This window comes from Parus major, chromosome 9 (genome assembly GCF_001522545.3).
Source record: "Parus major isolate Abel chromosome 9, Parus_major1.1, whole genome shotgun sequence".
NCBI classification, from domain to species: domain Eukaryota; kingdom Metazoa; phylum Chordata; class Aves; order Passeriformes; family Paridae; genus Parus; species Parus major.
In genome coordinates, this window is record NC_031778.1 from 16,986,172 (window position 1) to 17,003,341 (window position 17,170).

Here is a 17,170-nt window from a genome sequence, read left to right on the forward strand (position 1 = left end):
CACAAACTGGTTCTATACATGGGAATGTAACTCTCTAACGAGTGCCGGGACATTTAGTCCTAGAATCCAACTGTATTATTCATAAATTAAAACCAGGACATGTGTTTTGCTGTCTGTAGTACAATTCTTCTCTTACACTGACAAAATTTTAGTGATACAGAAATTTTTCTTTTACGCATATAGCTGCTAAACAGAATTATATGGGAGGATATTTATGGGAGGATGGGAGGATGGGAGGATGTTTATGTTTGTATGCTTATCACAGAAGAGAGAATTATTTTGTTTAGATTTTAGTTTAAAAATCTGCTAAATGGTTCATGTACTGCAATGAGCCAGCTTCTGAATTTCCCACACCTGAAGCAATTGTTCTGTTTTATGTAACAAATGTGGCTACTGTTGCAATGTTTTCTAGATGGTCTCAGCAAGACTGCCTTCTGGATTCACACCTTTCCGGAGCAGTCTGCCACTAAGCGAGGATGAAGAAGTTTCATATGCTGATAAAAATGGAGAAAGCCAAAGCCCTAGTCCAGAAATTTGGAAAGACGATGGACAGGAACCAGAAGGCAAAGGTGAACCTGAGCATAAACACAGGCACAAACACAGGCATAAGCACAGGCATGGAGTTAAAATGGATCGTGACAATGACCAAAGACATAGGCATGACATTGGTTGTGGGCACAGAAGTGGCCATGGGTGTGGGCATAAAAAACACAGTAAAAAGAATAAACATCCAAACCCCAGATCTTCTGAGGAGTCACATGAAAGGGGTTTCAATCAAAATGAAACCCTCCCATCATCCAGTGCTGAAACTGCACTGCAACTAGTTAGTACAGGGGTTGCAAGGGAGGAAACCAGTAGACCTGCAGAGCCACTAATTCTTCCTGATACTTCTTTATTCAATGGGTTGCCAGGTTTCCCAGAACCTCCTCGCCCCAGATGTCCTGGAAAATCATGGAAACGACTTGTGGGCTTTCTAGCCCCTCCTAGCTTTCCCAGAGAATTCAGAAATGAGGATCTCTTGCCTTCCGCAGCAGAAAACATCGATCCAGCTACAGAAAACAACAAGGAAGACTTTGATCTCACAGGTGCTTTAGCATAATTCAAACATTGTTGGATCCTTTTCAGAAATGTTACATAGAAAATATGAAGAATACTGCCTTTTGAAATGTATAAAACACAAAGAGGCAAAAGCTCATATTCTGTTAACTGAAATACTCAAGTAGGTCACCAACACTTCTGGGGACCTAAGACCATATGGCAATATTGTGTATTTGCATATATTTGCAAATATGTAAATCAGTGTAACTCATCTGTCTCAATTTTCTATAAGCGCAAACTGAATCACTGCGTCAAATCTTACTCTATTGTATTTAAAACAATGGCAGAAAGAATTTTGCAGATAACATGAAGAATCTCAACCAAATGTGGGTAAAAGAGAAGACAATATAGAACAAGGGAGCCTCTCTTAGATATGTGAAACAATTTTTCTGTAATTTACTAGGGGGGATCATTAAAAGAACAAAATAAAACAAAGGAACCTTTTTACCTGTTCATTTCTTTAAAAAAAAATCAATATTAAACACCAGTCTATCACAGTCTATCACTAGTGGTTGTTCTGTTGGATGAGATAACAGGGACAACTGAGAGAATCTTAAATAAAGCAGGTTTATTATTCCCTATACATATTATGTTAACTACCTAGAGTAGCATATTGATTGGCAGATTTTCATTCAGCAGAGATGCATAAATACTACAGATCAGATGACAAAATTATGAACTCTTGAGACACCTAAAATTTGTGTGCCTTTTTCCATTATTAGGTTGTGCATAATTTTGAGACTGGACTGATTTTTCTGTTCTGGGTATCTTCCAAAGATATGGAATGCATTAGATAAATGATAAAGATAATGCATTAGTTAAAAAGCACCAAATAGTTATTGCAAAATAGAATACGTCTTCCCTCTGTATGAATGCGATAACTTTTTCAGATGAAAAAAACCCAAACAAAACCACCCAGTAATAAATAAATAAATACTTTAATTCCAGATCAGTTCACCAGTTTGAAATGCTACTCCATCCTGTAAAGAGTTATTGACAGGGTGAGGTCCTACAAATGGTACCACTTCACTTATTTTGTTGTAAAAGACCACATTACTTGAAACCACACTGGAAGTGCCCTCCACCACTGCAATTCTGCTCATCCCAACTGCTAGGATTGCTATGACATCAAGATTTTGTACTCAACAGCTGGAAATGGGTCCTTTTGTGTGCTATGATTCTACAGTCATCACCTCCCTGGTGAGGAGGAACTAGACACGAGAAGTCTACTCAGAGAACACAAAAGAGATGGCAGCAGGATCAGGAGGTCTTGGCATAACAAGAAAAGGATGATCTGCAAAGAGGAGATAGTTACTAAGAAAGGTCAGAAGACACAGAAGCGGAAAGAGCACAGGCAGAGTAGCATGATATGGTTGCGGTGAGAAGAACAAAAGAAAACAGCAAATTAGTGGCAAAAATTGAAACAGAGTGACTGGGATGGAAAAGTGGGTGAAGGTACAATCATAAAGGAGCTATAAAAGACAGGAACTCAAGAAGAGGAGCAAGAGCAAAAACAAAAAGCAAGAGAGGGATCTCTCTCATTGTGGCAGGAGAGCCCCCAACACATCACACAACAGAACCCATACTGCCTAAATCTAAGCATTCCCTGACAGTGTAGGCACACCTCCCATCTTCAATGCCTGGTTCCTTTTTCATAATTGCATTAGAAAATTCATTAGAATGTACTGAAAAAGTAATGAAATCAAAAATTAGAAACAGTGAGTATAAATTCAGCATGGTTCTGTGCATCAGATCTTTTTTTTACACAGTGTAATTGGCTGACATATAGGGATGGATGGAGACAGGCAGAGAGATAACTGTCATGACTGATGGTATCAGAACCATTATAATTCCTTTCTTCCTGAAAATAATAATTCAGAAGTCATACAAATTTGCTGGAGCCCCATTTTAAAGAAAGGTACAAGAATAATAGCCCCTGGATCCATCACTCATCAAATCCAGCCCTTTTAATAAATTCATTTCCTTGGAGCATAATATGCAGAGGCTATCTTCTTGTTTTGACAATAACTAAACTTACAAAGCTACGCAAATGAAAGCCTTGAGAGTTATCTTTAATTCTCTGCTTCTTTTCTTCTGAATATTTGATTGGTATGGTTTTGGCTGTTACTGGAAACTCTTTGTGTATACTGAATTGCTAACAGGAGCATAAGATCAAAACAGTTTTTCTTTAAATTATAGTAGACATTTAAGTAATTAATGCAAAATTACAATGAAGACAAAAAGATGCAAATATAAGAAAAAAAAAAGTTTTCTTCCCATCTCCAGTCTCCCTGATCTGAATGAAAAAACAGTCACACTCTTGATATATTCTTCCCACAGAGCATACATACACAACCACAAGTAGTGAAACACAGGACTGAGTGACTGTTTGCCATGTGCTATAGTGCTAATGTGAAGTTTCATTCTTGTTTAACACAAGGATGACAATTTCCATTTGTTTATATAATTTCAAAAAGTAATTACTTTTTAAAAAATCATTCTGGAACAAAAATCAGCGTTCATTGTCTAAAAATTCTGAAACAGAACATTTAGATATGTTTAGAAAGGAACTTTTCCATTTCTCATTGACGTGTTCCCATAGAGAGTCTCAATTATTACAACACAGCACTCTCGGATGGAAGAATCTGTGTGAAAACTCCTGACCAGGCCTGCTCCAGCTGAGCTGCTGAAGAGCTCGGCAAAACTCCCGGCTTCTCCTCCGGCCGGAATCATGCTGGAGCGCTTTATCCAGGGCCCGCAGCGCCTAACGAGCACTTTCCTCCTTGGCCAGCAGATGGCCCATTTTTTGTCACAGGGCTTATGATCGCCAAATTTTTTCAGAATTGTCATTGCCAGGAATGGTTTAGCAGGCTGAACACTCAGCGTTTCTTCTGGGTGAGTAACACTGTAGCTAAAAACACCCCATCTGTGCCATCTTTTTTAAATATTAAGCTCTAGCAATAGAGCTTCGACACTTACCAGTTAGTTACTATAAGTAAACTGTATAAATTACACTCTAAATGTAATTTCATGAATATGAAAAGCAAGGGCTACTCCCGCACCTGAAAAATTGCATTCTTACTGATACAGATAATCGGAACTAGGAGCCTGGGGTATGAAAATATGTCTGAATTAAACCTCTGTTTGCTCGTATTGCTGACATCCACAGCCACATGATGGCCATTCTGCAGCTGTCTGAATTTCATGTGCTCCCTCCCTTGTTCATTCCATCTGTGACAATGAGACAAAACACATATTTTAACTGGCCATATGAAAAATTCCTCAGCTGGATGGACTATTGGATTCTTGCCATAATTCACACATGACCTTTTCATCACACTCAGCAGTTCCAATCATCCTCTAGTGCTGTTCACACAGCATAAGCCATGGGAGAGACCTGTGTAAACACCTGACATCAGAATATGTGGAGCATTAATGATGAACACTGCTATTTGATGGCATGTAAGGACCCATTTCTTTCCTTGTTTTCTCAGGTCTCTCAGCCAGCAAGGTAATTGCTCCCAATTTAGGAATAACAGCTCTGAGGATAAATGAGTCTAAGTGGCTACAGAATTAGAAATGACACTACTACATGGCCATTGTCATGTAGACAGACCTGTATCAAATCCAATGTACAAATTCCTCAAATATTCATTAAAAATAATGGGGATAGCTATTTTCAATTCTGTAACTAGCTACTCACCCACAACTCCTAATTCTGCTGTGTTTACAAGACCACATTAGTGTAATGCAGCTCCCACAGTTTTAATTAAGCTTTATTTGCAAGTTCATTTGGGAGAATGTAATTAATAACACAATGTTTCCACTGCATTCCAAAATAAGAGAAAGGGTGCGCTAAGGAGGAAAGAGTGGAGGTTTTTCTAATTGGGTAAAGCATCTCACTACAATGAATACTCGTAATACTTCAGCTCCTTGAAGTGGTTTCAATTTGCTGCCCACTGAAAACCCAAGCATAACCTTCAAAGGAGTAACTCCTACCACTACAGAGTAACAGGGATTAGAAACCTCATAGTGATTGATTCTCTTCTGCCATGACTACTGATAGTGCTGATCTGTGGGTTGAAGATCAGGCATTAAAATACTTTACTCAAACTGAGCCATGGGAAATCAGAATTCCTTGCAGAATCCAGAGTCATGCTAAAGGAGTATATTTGTTTTAGAAAACACAAAGACAAAATCTATGAGAGGCCCTGTATGATTTTGGTGGATGTCTCTCCACTTTACACTGGATGCACTTATCACAGGATCCAACGGAGCACTTGGCTTGAAACAAAAGAAATACTACAGTTTGAGTGAAAAACAAGGGAACAAAACAAATCTAACTAAGGCAGAGAATGAACAAGGATGTATTTTTAACATACATCCTTAGATGTATTTAAAACTTAGATTACTATAAGAAAACTCAAACAGTTGGGCTAGAAAAGAATTGAGGATTATTGATTTCAAGTTATGCTTATCAACAGAGTATCAACAGGAGCTATGGCATGTTTAAAGAAAGACTTTGACCTACATATCCAAAACTCTACAGTTCAGTGCCTTGAAAAATCCACCAGACACATGTAAAGGAACAGTGTTTTATTTCTTATTCTAACCCTTAAGCATGTCAAAAGACATTAATTTCTTGCCATTTAATCCAATAGAAAAAAAAGAATAATGCCATAAAACATTACAAAGAACTAAGTCTACTATAACTCAATTATCTTCCTTTTATGTGCCAGTTGTTCTACTAGCTGTGTACTGAATAAAAGAGTAGTAGTGCTCACAAAATTAATAAAAACAAAGGGGTATAATGGGACATAACTCATTCTCTGTAAAAGAAAAAAAAAAGTTTCAGAAGGAATTCAGAATTCAGACTGATCATTTAAGCAGTCTTGTGACTGCTAAACTAAAATCTCCGGTTTGTGTGCAGAAGCCCGATTTTAAATTTTGCTGAGAAGTTTGTGCTCCCATTAACCTTAAATAGCATTATGGGTGCTCAGCATTTCAAAAATCAGGCCTTGGAGCACTCAGCCAAAGCCTATTGTGTGGAAAGCTGATATTACTTGGAGTGGTTGAGATGGAAATTGAGCAGTGGAACACCTCAAAAAGGTAATTATGGGCAGCATTAGCCATCAAAGTAGCTTTTATATTTCATATATGTGTTTTGGAAATTGATGCAAGTCCTGGTATTAACCACAGCAGCACTAGTGGCTTAACAGCTTTTTTTCCTGGCCCAAATACAGAGATTAGAGTGTTCTGGGCAATGTTTGCCATACTTCTTTTTTCTCTTGATCGCTCCCACAATATAAACCAAGTGGAAGAAGCAGACAAACCAAGCATAAACTACAAGATCACCTCTTTCTTTAGAATTCAGTACAAACGTGCGGACAGATTAGTAGATTTACAAACAACTCCTCTGTCTTGTTCAACTTCATTAAGTTGCTTTTCTATCGTAAGGCAACCAAGATGCCTCTGAAACTTTGACTCAAACTGATAGATCTGTACTGACAGTTTGGCATAGGAACAGCAGCAATATAAATGTTATAATGTGAGTGCACTCCACTCAAGATATTTCTGTATCAGCACTACTGTAGCTCTGCTCTTTTTCACTGTAAATACATACTAGCCACCATCAATCCATCAACTGGAAGCAATTAATATTCACACTATTTGGAAATTTATGAGAATAGCTTGTCATTTAGCAACATTGTGCTTCTGTCCACCCCTTTGCAAATGAAAAACTATTACATTGATATTAGACTGCAACACTAACCGTCCACTAAATATTTATATAGGCAACTAAATTTTTGTTAGGATAGGATCCATCCATTTCTTGTTTAGCACTTATTCTTCAAAGAGGTGTTTATTACACGTTACAGTCATGCTTGAATAATCACCTCATATCTCTGAAAAACCCAAACTGGTTTGACTCAGAAGTCCAGTGATATCCTCTGAAATGTAACACCTAATGCTCTGTGGAAATCAGTTCTAACATAGTTATTCACTCAGCAAAGCACTATCAATTGTTCAGAGAAGGAGACTAAACCCCTTGCTGACACTGAACTAAATCACTATCACTTGTACTGCCAGAGGATACCTCAGTCATGGATTAAAACTCGAACTTCACCTGCAGTGGCTTAGAGGACCCCCACAAACCTTAACAGGATGTTGTCAACCCCCAGTGCACTGGGGAGCAAAGTAAATCAAAAAAACGGTTGTAAAGAACGCAGAAGAACTTTCCATAGCTTACAAGTTTGACAAAATTAGTCTGAACCAGAAAAATGAGTCTGGCTAGTAAAAATATACTTGAACATCCAACTCCACATGACAAACTTTGGAAATGGAAACTTATGTATTCATGATTGATAGATCTCACCCAGTGCCATTCATGACTGAGAAATGTACGAGCTAAACTCTATACACTTAAAGAATAACAATTTCACACTGAGAGAGGATAATACTAAAAATAAAAATCTGAAGCCCTAACATTTACAGCCTGAATTACTCAGTCTTACTACCAGACTGCTATAGAAAAAAATTCACTCTGACCCAAACTACAAACAGACTCCAGGAGAACAGTCAAACACTATTTGGTAAATGGTGATAAAGTGCAAAACAAGGAATTGTGAGAAAGGGCTGATCTATCCAAGCACATTCAATAACACAGCAAACAGATGGTTAAGCAATATCAACACAGGAGTATCAACATAGCTAAGACAGCGTTATCACTGCCTCCACAGTTTGTTTTATTCTCCTCAAGGCCCCACCATGCAAACATGGCAGGCGTGCTGGGTTTGCTGTGCAGGGCATATGGGTTCAGCTGCCTCAGAAACAACCTAATGACTGGGAGAAGAAGCAGGTGAAGGAGAACAAAAATATGTAACGTGATAGATGTATAAACAGCAGCAGCAGCTTTTGCATGAGTGCTTTGCAGACAATTCTGCAATTATATTGAAGTCTTAAACTGAAAAGCTAACCCCATTAGAGATCCTACAGAAAGCTTGTCTGATGTTGGTTCTCTAGTTAGTATGCTTGAGTATTTAATATAAATTTTTATTTATTTGCTATACATTTCCACTCAAAAGACATCTACTTTGATAACAGAAGACAAAAGATCATTGATAAAAGGTTGATAACACATCAACATATCACAACAATCTTACCACAAAAAACATAATTTCACTTGCGTTTTGAAAGGTTTCACAGCACTGCACAGATGAATGTAACAACTGAGACATTTTAATACATACAAACTGCATTCATCAGCTCAAGATTATGCTGATTTTTTTACCAACACTTTTTCTTGTTGTTTCTCTCCCTACTGAGTTTTTTCATGGCTGTCTTTACTCAGGGTAATAACATTAATGCCAAAGTAGTATCAAAAAGCAGCTACCTTGAAGCAGCAGTGAGTATTTTCTAAAGGAAAAAGTCACTCTTCTTCTCCCTCCTTTCTTTGCAGCATTTCCTCCTGAAAGCATGGGAGTGTGCTTGCTTGCTCATCACTCCTGCTACCCTAAACAACTGAGATAGCTTTGTTCTTCTGCACCAGCAGTTCTGCTCATGAACACTGACACTGAATTTCCTTTTTTAGACAGCAAGGACGCAGACTTTCTTCCTCTTCTCCCTCCCTCTGCCTCGCCTCCCCTCCCCCTCCTACAGTCTTTGCTGTGCCCTCATCTTACCTTCAACAGCACAAGAAATCCATGCTGCAGTTTTTTTCCTTGTTAGCAGCTCTATGGCAACAGCAGTTCTGAGGCAGCAGTCCTTTACAGTTCTCACTTTATTCTCCTTCCTTTTGCATAAAGATACACAGCCTGTTAGCCCAGGAAATCAGCAAAGATAATTCTGATGTGATCTAAATTAGTAAATACAATTCCACAATTATTTCAGAAAAAAAAGTGTGCTCCTGGGGGTACAAAGTTGTATTCCCAGAAGAGATTAATATTAGCAATGCAAATGAATATTAAAGGAAATCAGAGAATTCCTTTTGGGTAATTAAGTGTAAAATCATCTTTGTGATAACTCAGCTTTCTTGGACAGAAAAGTGAAAAAAGAGAATTCTGAGCTTAAGATATACACAGTATCACATCCAAATAAAGTCCTCAATGAATTTGTTGTTGTTTGACTGAGCCTTTATTTGTCATTAGCACATGAATTAAATCAGTGTTTTGTTTGTTAAAATCCTACTGAAATAAATGCAATAATGGCGTACAAAATCTCGTAACCCATGTAAAAGTATATATTGGAATATATTTAGAAATGGTAACACAAACCTTAGAGAAAAAAAAGCAATGAAAGAAAAACTAACAGTAATTTGGGTAGTTACTGAGTACTAAAATACTAAAGTTCGAAGTCTGCTTTGAAATTAGGATTTTCCTGATTTCTTACTTTGTTACTTTTAAAATAATCAGAACAATGAGCTACAAATAAATGCCGAATATGACAAAAAAACCCCAAGTACTTAAGACTCTGAAACAATTATTATCAGAAGCTTTTAAATTAAAGCACAAGATAAAAATATTTTGAATAGAGGCGCATACATTCTCTGTCCTGCAAAAACTGACAGTAATTTACAATCTAATCACTTTTATCACTTTTATCACATGCATAAAATAAATGAATCAATATATTCCTGCAATTCAGCATGAACTCGCATTTCTCTCTCCTGCTGTGTAAAGAACAAAGGTTTCTGGCCACTGCCAATTGCTGTGACATGATGTGTTAAAGTGCATGTCCTTGACTGCCATGAGCAACACCACAGTTACACCTGGCTAAAGTAAACGGATCACCTGCATCATGTCTGTGCTTGCAGTCCATGTCCACACTTGCTGGACATGGAAATATGGAAAACAGGGGCAGGTGTTCCTGGGCACAACCTGAGAGTAAAACATTGAATTTCTTACTAATCCAGCACCTCACCTGTTCATTTTTGTCTCATCCGGTGATATTCAGTTGGCATACAAAATAAGATAGAATCATGTTCTGGGATGGGTTGAAGCACAAACAGCTGGGGCTAAGGACTGGCCCACAGAAGCTTCTCTAGCACTAAACAGAAGCTCCAAAAAACCAGAGCAGTTACATTTAGCAGCTCACTTGGCACTTCAGCTTCATGGGCACACAATTCAGACTCAGCCACAAGAGGAATATGCATCTCTAACACTGTTAAAGACAAAAGCCATGGAATAGTTATATTTTTCATTTAAAAAAAATCTCAAAAGGATTAAGAAAACAAACAAATAATGTGATTAAACAAGTCACAATGTTTATCTTGATTAATTTCTTAAACTTTTTTTAAACTTTTTTTCCACACTGAGCTGGCCGCTTTACAGGCTTGAAGCACAGCTCACAAAGCAATCAGTTCCAGCTTTAGTCAGTTTACAACTGAAGAGATTCTTTAGAGATATAATCATTTCCATTTTCCAAAGAGATGAAAGAAAGGCACAAAGTTGAAACTACTCATCTATAGTGCCAGTATCAGTGACAGGAAAAAAAAACTTGGGGAATCTGAGCTATAGTTACCTGAAGAAATGAACAGTCTCAATTTCCTTACGAAAAGTAAAGCTCAGTAGGTAACTTTCAGTTTGTAGAGATTAAGATTTACCTGCAGGCCAACACTTCTGATCACACAGCTCGTTTTATTAATGACAAAGTATTTAACTTTAATGTTAACTTTCACATGTTAAAACAAGCCCTATAAACTGAAAAATACTGTTGTGAAGGTTAAAATTATCTGATAGAGAAGAAACAAGAGAATTCAGTTAATATGCAATAATGGATATGGACAGAAATAACTTCTGTTAGGGAAAAATGAAATTATTTCTGTGATGTCTTACTGCTTAGGGATGTACACATTTGAAATATTCTGACAAAAAATACAGAGTGTATTACAGCCTGTAATACACTCAAAGCAAAGCTCTTTGTGCAATGCTGTATCAGCTGATAACACCAGACTTTTGTTGTCACTAATTTGAGATAGGCTCTCATAACTCAAAGTGCTGCACCTACACTCTGGAAAGCACAGTGTGTTTGTTCTGATGTCCAAAAGTGTGATTGGGATGGGGACAGAGTCACATGGCTCATTGCTGTCATCAGTCAGGACACAGGCCATCAATCACGGTACACTTATCTACAGCATACAATAGAGATTAGTACTTTTTTTTTACCACAAATGGGTCCTGTAAATTTACCCCTGTAAAAGTCAAAGGCCTGCTTGGACTTTTTGATGTTTTCATCTTGGGTTGGGTTCCCATGCATTACTTCCTCCTACGAAGCACATAACATTCAGTGTTTTTACCAGCAAGGAAAGGTACCCAAATTAAATACAGATATAGGTCTGTCTGTAGTGGCTGTTCCAAAACTTAGCCAACTGAAATCAGCAATTAAAAAAACTCAAGCAATGTCAGTAGATTGCAAGTTTGCATAATCATGGGAATAAATAATGTACAGAGATGGTTAATCAATAGCAGAATGAAAATGGTTTTCTTCAAAATAATGCACAGGCTTATATATACCTTTCTCTCAGAACTGGAAAAAATGTTCTTTGCAGATTGTCTCACAGAAATATATGACGTGCAGTATTTCATGAGTTAAAAAATAAATGTAACCACAACAGTGTCAGGATATTATCATCTGCCACCTGGGTCATCTCTCTATAAAAATAAAGTTTTATTTACTTTTGTAATACAAGAAACAAACTCTACCCTGAAAACATCCTGCTACTTGTATCAAAGATTTCTAGGCCTCCTTCTATTACTAATCTCCACATTCTTCAAGGTTTGTATTTGCCCACACATAAATAATATGACCCCCATATTACCAAGACGAAAACTGAAGTGCAAAAAGAGCTCTCATTCCAAGAAAAGTCAATGGCAAGTCTAATAGATATCATCTGCTCAATTTTAGTGCTAAAATTCCAGTCTGTGGTCACACTAGGAGTGCTTAACACAATAGAGGAACAGACCTAAGTTGATTTCATGTCCTGGGCTTGACTACAAACCTTGAAAACTTGGAAACAAAGAATCTAAGCGCTCAATCAAGAGGAACACGCAAGACAAAAAAATGTAATTATTGAGTTTTATAGCATGCAGAGGACTGGACAACTACAAAAATCATAGAAAGAAAAGCATATTTTTGTTTCAAGTATTTGGGTTAAGATTTTATTGTGACAACATTCTTCTTATTACCAGAATCATTACTAAAATTACGAGACCACCATAAGTAATTCCACATGACAGTTTTCTCATATTACACTAATTTAAAGAATTAACAGTAATTTACATACTTCCACTAAGAAATTGAATGCTTACTTTCTAGAATTAACCCTAGTTTTTTATTAGAAGACCAACCAAATGCTAAGCAAAGTAAAAGAGAAATTTTTCACAAATTTAAAGTTCTGAATGGAACTATACCAGCTATAAAAATAAGCAGTAATTAACTTCCCTTAGTTCTTAAAATTTTTGACCCCCTGGGAGAGGGGTGAGAAACCAAGGTTCCTCTGAGGTCCCAGAGCACTTCTGCTGCTTTCTTTTCAGCAGCAGTTTACAAGAACTGTCCCACCGTATAGAAGAAACACCATCTTTCTTAAAAATTCAGCCAGAACTTCATTATTCCAGAGTAAGAATTAAGTAACAAATAACTGAAAACCTCTGAAGGTGGAAGGGTCCCTGTAAGTCTGAATTTAAACTCCAAACTGTAAGAACAGATGAATCAATAGATGAATAACCTGAAAGATTAAATTCACACAACTTTGCTATTTCTTAAAAAAAAAATTTAAAAAACCTTACATAAATTAGTCTTAAATAGTTTAACAAATTAATATAATCAAGAAAAAAAGATCCAACTGGCAATGAGAGAACTTAAGCTAAGTAACAAAATTCTGCACAACTGAAGCAGTAACACTCTTTGGAGACGTGTTCTCCAAGCAATTAGGAAGCACAAGCCACAAACCACCCCACATACATTTCAGACAAGTGAGTCAGCAGGCCAGCAAAAGGCCCCATCCACCCCACATCCTCTACACGAGCCTGAATATCTTGAACAGACTGAGCATGTGGGACAATTAAATCAACCAAAGCAGTTTAAATCCCACTGGCTTTCCATAGTGCTTGACACCTAAATAATTTAAGCATCTTTGAATACGTTCCTTATTGGCCTAGTGCACAACTATTCAGTGAGACAGAACTTTCACAGGGAGAGGAGATTCTGGATGAACTTTAAATTCATTCAACAGGGACATCGAGATTTCACAACACAACTCTGACTACAATTTCAAAGATTAGAAATATCTGTCAAAACATAACAAAGTTGGAAAATAGCTTTGAAAAAAGATGACAAAGCAAGCCTAACAACCCAATGTACTAAAGTCATCATAATGTGCATTTCAGATTACAATGAGGTACTACAGAATACAAAGCCAACATTCTCAATCATTAAAAACACTGTATCTTATAAATTCTTATTGTTCAGCTTTTTTAGACTGTAATTTCAATGGAGTGCACAAAAATGCTTCTTAGCATTAACTACACCCTGACTGCATTTAAACAACAAGCATGGGACTTCAGGAATTTGGACTTTCTTTGTCCCCTGGACATTTTCCAGAATCTTTCCTATCCGCTCCAACATCTGAGGAAGCACGCTTTTGTTTAGGCAGGATCCTTTGGGACTGATGAACTAAAAACATTACTTATTGCTAACAACACCCTAACAAATCATCTTGATTCTTAACATGACCCACTGTGAGCAAACTCTGTCTGTTTACCATCAACTTCCTTGCCCTGCCAGTCACGGCAATCAAATAATACACAAATTGAACTGTGGCAGCAGACTGGCAAATGCAGGAAAAGAACTCTGGGATTTTGCAGGTTTCCTGTGAAGTACCTAGCAGCTTCATGGCAAATTCAAATCATGCCATGAGATTATTAAAAGATTTCTGAGATTTCCTAATGCAAACTGTACCATCGCCTTTGCCAGAAGATTGGTGAGCAGGGATTGCTCAACAGGAGCTCAATTTCAGAAGGTGTCAGCTCCTACTGCTTTCTTTAGATACGTCATTCCTTACTTCAATCTGCATGAATAATCACTGGAAACCCAGCTGCTAAACCAGCTAGTCCATCTGTTACCCCTGTTAATAAATGTGTTATTATGTTCACTCTCACTAAAGAGCTCATGATTAATTGGGATTGTCTTTTTGGGAAACATCTACAGAAGTATATAAGGTGTACATACATATGTGGCTGTGGAGCCTATATCTTTGGCAGCACATACATATAATATAGTGTCTTCTTGGTATCTTTTCTGCCTGATGATAACATGAACTTAGTCCTTGGGGAGCAAGTTTTCTGTTGAGGCTACTCTAAAAAACTTAATCAGATTTAAAGCCAAAGGACCACATGAAATCCCAGTGTTGGTACATAATTTTTGTCAGTGACAAAATCTGACCTTTTGGTTCCTCTCAGCTTGATGCTTCCTGTTCAGAACAAAATTATTCCAGGCAGAATGTGGCTTGCACTGGCCACATCAATTTTAAAAATTGTCCCACTTGATTGAAGATAATAATTTTAATTTTTTTTCTACAGTTTCTTTTATTTTTTTTTTAACAAAATGAAGTTTGGCCAAGCAGAGTAAAACAAGATTTGCAGCAAGCTAGAGCAATGAGAACAATTTCTCCTTAAAGAAAGCCAGAAAAGCCTTGTTACTGGAAAACTGTTGTCAAATCTGATCTGAATACACAGGTAATCTGAAATGACACTGATTTCTTTATCAGAAAAGTTAAATACTTGTTTCTGAGATGACACTTTGGGTCTGTGAAGAATGATGGCTTACCTTCATGAAATTCCCATATGTCTGGAAATACTTTCCTCTCAGATTTGCAAATCTACTGACTTAAATGCAGTACTTGAATAATAATATTCATCAAATCAAATTCAACAGCTTTCTTAATAAATATTCAGTAGTGTTATTTCTCCATTTACTTTTCCCCACTTACTTTCCCACTTTTAATGCAGTGGGAAATCTAACTGTGCTAGCCCAAAACTGTGTTCACATTCTTTCTTTAGTCCATCCTGTTTTTCAGCCAGAGGTTAGCAGTCCACACAAACTGGCACCATTCTTTTAAAAGGCGTCTGGCTATTGTTGCATGTCTATCTGAACTGCAAATAGAAGAAATATCCTCAATATTTTCTACCCAGCAGGGGTGGACAGAAAGAACTTGAGAGCATTAGGAGGGCCTGACAGTGGAGCTGCGTTTATATATTTTTGCTGGGATAGAGGTAGATTTTACTATTTCTACAGATATTGCCCCAGAAAATGCTATCATAGGAAGATTTAAGGTATATACAGTCTTTGAGAGGTTCCCTTTATGGATATTCTAGATGGTTCTAGACAATTTACAGTATTCTAGACAAGGGTTGAGTTTTTCAAGCACTGCCTCCATTTCAACATATATAATCACTATGGAAACAGATTGCAGTGATACATATATATACAAAATTGGCACAAAATTATTGCTTATAATTGATATTATTTGTTTCCATAAAAAATACTGATGAATAGATTATTGTGAAACCTGAAAGAGCATTAAAATGATCGATATTTTTTCTACCATAGTAGGAAAACATTGGGCATAATCATGCAATCGCTTTGCACAGTAACAGTTCTCTTAGTGCTTTATTTGGGACTGCACTAACCTTTAAATCATTCTTGACACGTTTTTCGTGGACACCGCTGTACTGAGACCTACATCAGACCACCGTGCTTTCGGCTGCACCCCGAGGACCACCTAACCTGTCTCCTACAAATACTCCTGCATCCCCTTCAGGAATGATCCACCCTTAGCGCCTCGGGACAAGTTTGTGGGATTCAGCCCCGGGCCCACCGGCGGGCACTGGGTGCGAGCCCGGGGCCAGGGCCCCCTCAGAGGCGCCTCCATCTGCCCCCTTCGCCTCAGGGCCTCTCCGGGAGTTACCAACGCTGCCCCGACTCTGGGAGCGCAGGGGGACAGCTCGGGGTGTGTTTCGCTTGTCAGGGAGGAGGAGGAGGAGGAGGAGGAGGAGGAGGAGGAGGAGGCTGGAGCCATTACTGTGTGCGGATGGGGCGGATGCGCGGCCGCTGGCCCCCACCCGAGGAAGCCTCTTTCTCTCTTCTGTCACCCCCCGACTCCGGGGCTTCAAAAACAACCAACACAGTGGGGAAAACCCGGCCACGAAAAGGCCGCTATGCCGCCCCAGCCGCAGGGCCGCTCGCTATCCCCGCAGCCCGGCCAAGCCGGCGCCGCCATTGCGCCCTCCCGCCCCACGCTGCAGCAGGGACCGGACGGGAAACCCCGTGCGCGCGGGGGGGAAGGGGAGGCAGAGGGAGGAAGGAGTGGGGCGCTGTGACGCACTCAATGGCGCAATATCCTTCCGCGATCTGACAAAAAAAAGTAGTTCTATGCTCCACGTAACCTCATAGACCCCAGAGGTTCATACACAACCTTCGGATTAACTCAAAAAGTCGCGTGACGGGAATCTCTTGGGACAGAAGATTTAATCCAGAAGGATTCGGGCTTTTTTGCGTGTGGCATAAGGTATATATCCATGCGCAGAGCAGAGCGCAACGAGTCCGGCAGCAGGGCGGGTATATAAGGCGGGCGCCGCGGAGGGCTTGCCTTTTCAGTTGAGGACAGAGCTGGTGATCGGAACATGTCAGGGGGCTCCGCGGATTATAGCAGGTATGGCGGGGGCCTGGGCTCTTTCCTCATTCGGAGGCTTCGTGGGTTACGCGGGGGCAGCCGAGGGGAGAGAAAATGTCAAAAGAGGTGGAGGGGTGGGAGCTGGAGCGCCCTGGGGAAGGCAGGGCGCTGTGGTCAATCAGCCCTGCGCTCTGGCCCCTCCCGTTCTAGACGTTTCGGTCCCTGCGCTCCCCTTGCTCGCGGTTCAGCAACGGTTTAGCTCTAGTTCTCGGGGCTCAGTATTCGTTACTGGATTTTTTTTTGCAATCTAGTCAGCCCTGAAAAGGACTTAATCAAAATTTATTCGTATACGCTAATTGTAGTTTAAAATGTTTAAATGCTTCTCTGGTTTTCTTATTTTTTTTT

At 38.8% G+C, this 17,170-nt stretch overlaps 1 protein-coding gene and 1 long non-coding RNA gene across 4 annotated transcripts in view; one reads left to right on the plus strand and one right to left on the minus strand.

Moving 5' to 3' along the window:
• Window positions 1–4,425: 4,425 nt before the first annotated feature.
• Window positions 4,426–16,143, minus strand: LOC107208720. The gene is made up of 3 exons (XR_001523290.3): window positions 15,783–16,143; window positions 10,018–10,257; window positions 4,426–8,890 (listed from the first exon to the last, which is right to left on the minus strand). It is a non-coding gene; the product is annotated as an uncharacterized LOC107208720 (long non-coding RNA).
• Window positions 16,144–16,676: 533 nt separating this feature from the next.
• The window catches only part of EIF4A2 (eukaryotic translation initiation factor 4A2), a 6,989-nt gene continuing 6,495 nt past the window's right edge, over window positions 16,677–17,170 (plus strand). For 2 of the 3 annotated variants that reach the window (XR_004498820.1, XR_002002067.2), the window contains exon 1: window positions 16,677–16,804. Coding sequence is in view for 1 of the 3 variants with exons in the window: in XM_015637412.2 (XP_015492898.1) it covers window positions 16,776–16,804 (29 nt within the window). In the remaining 2 variants the exon portion in view is untranslated. The remainder of the gene's footprint in view (window positions 16,805–17,170) is intronic. The other variant, XM_015637412.2, reaches the window with a different exon arrangement.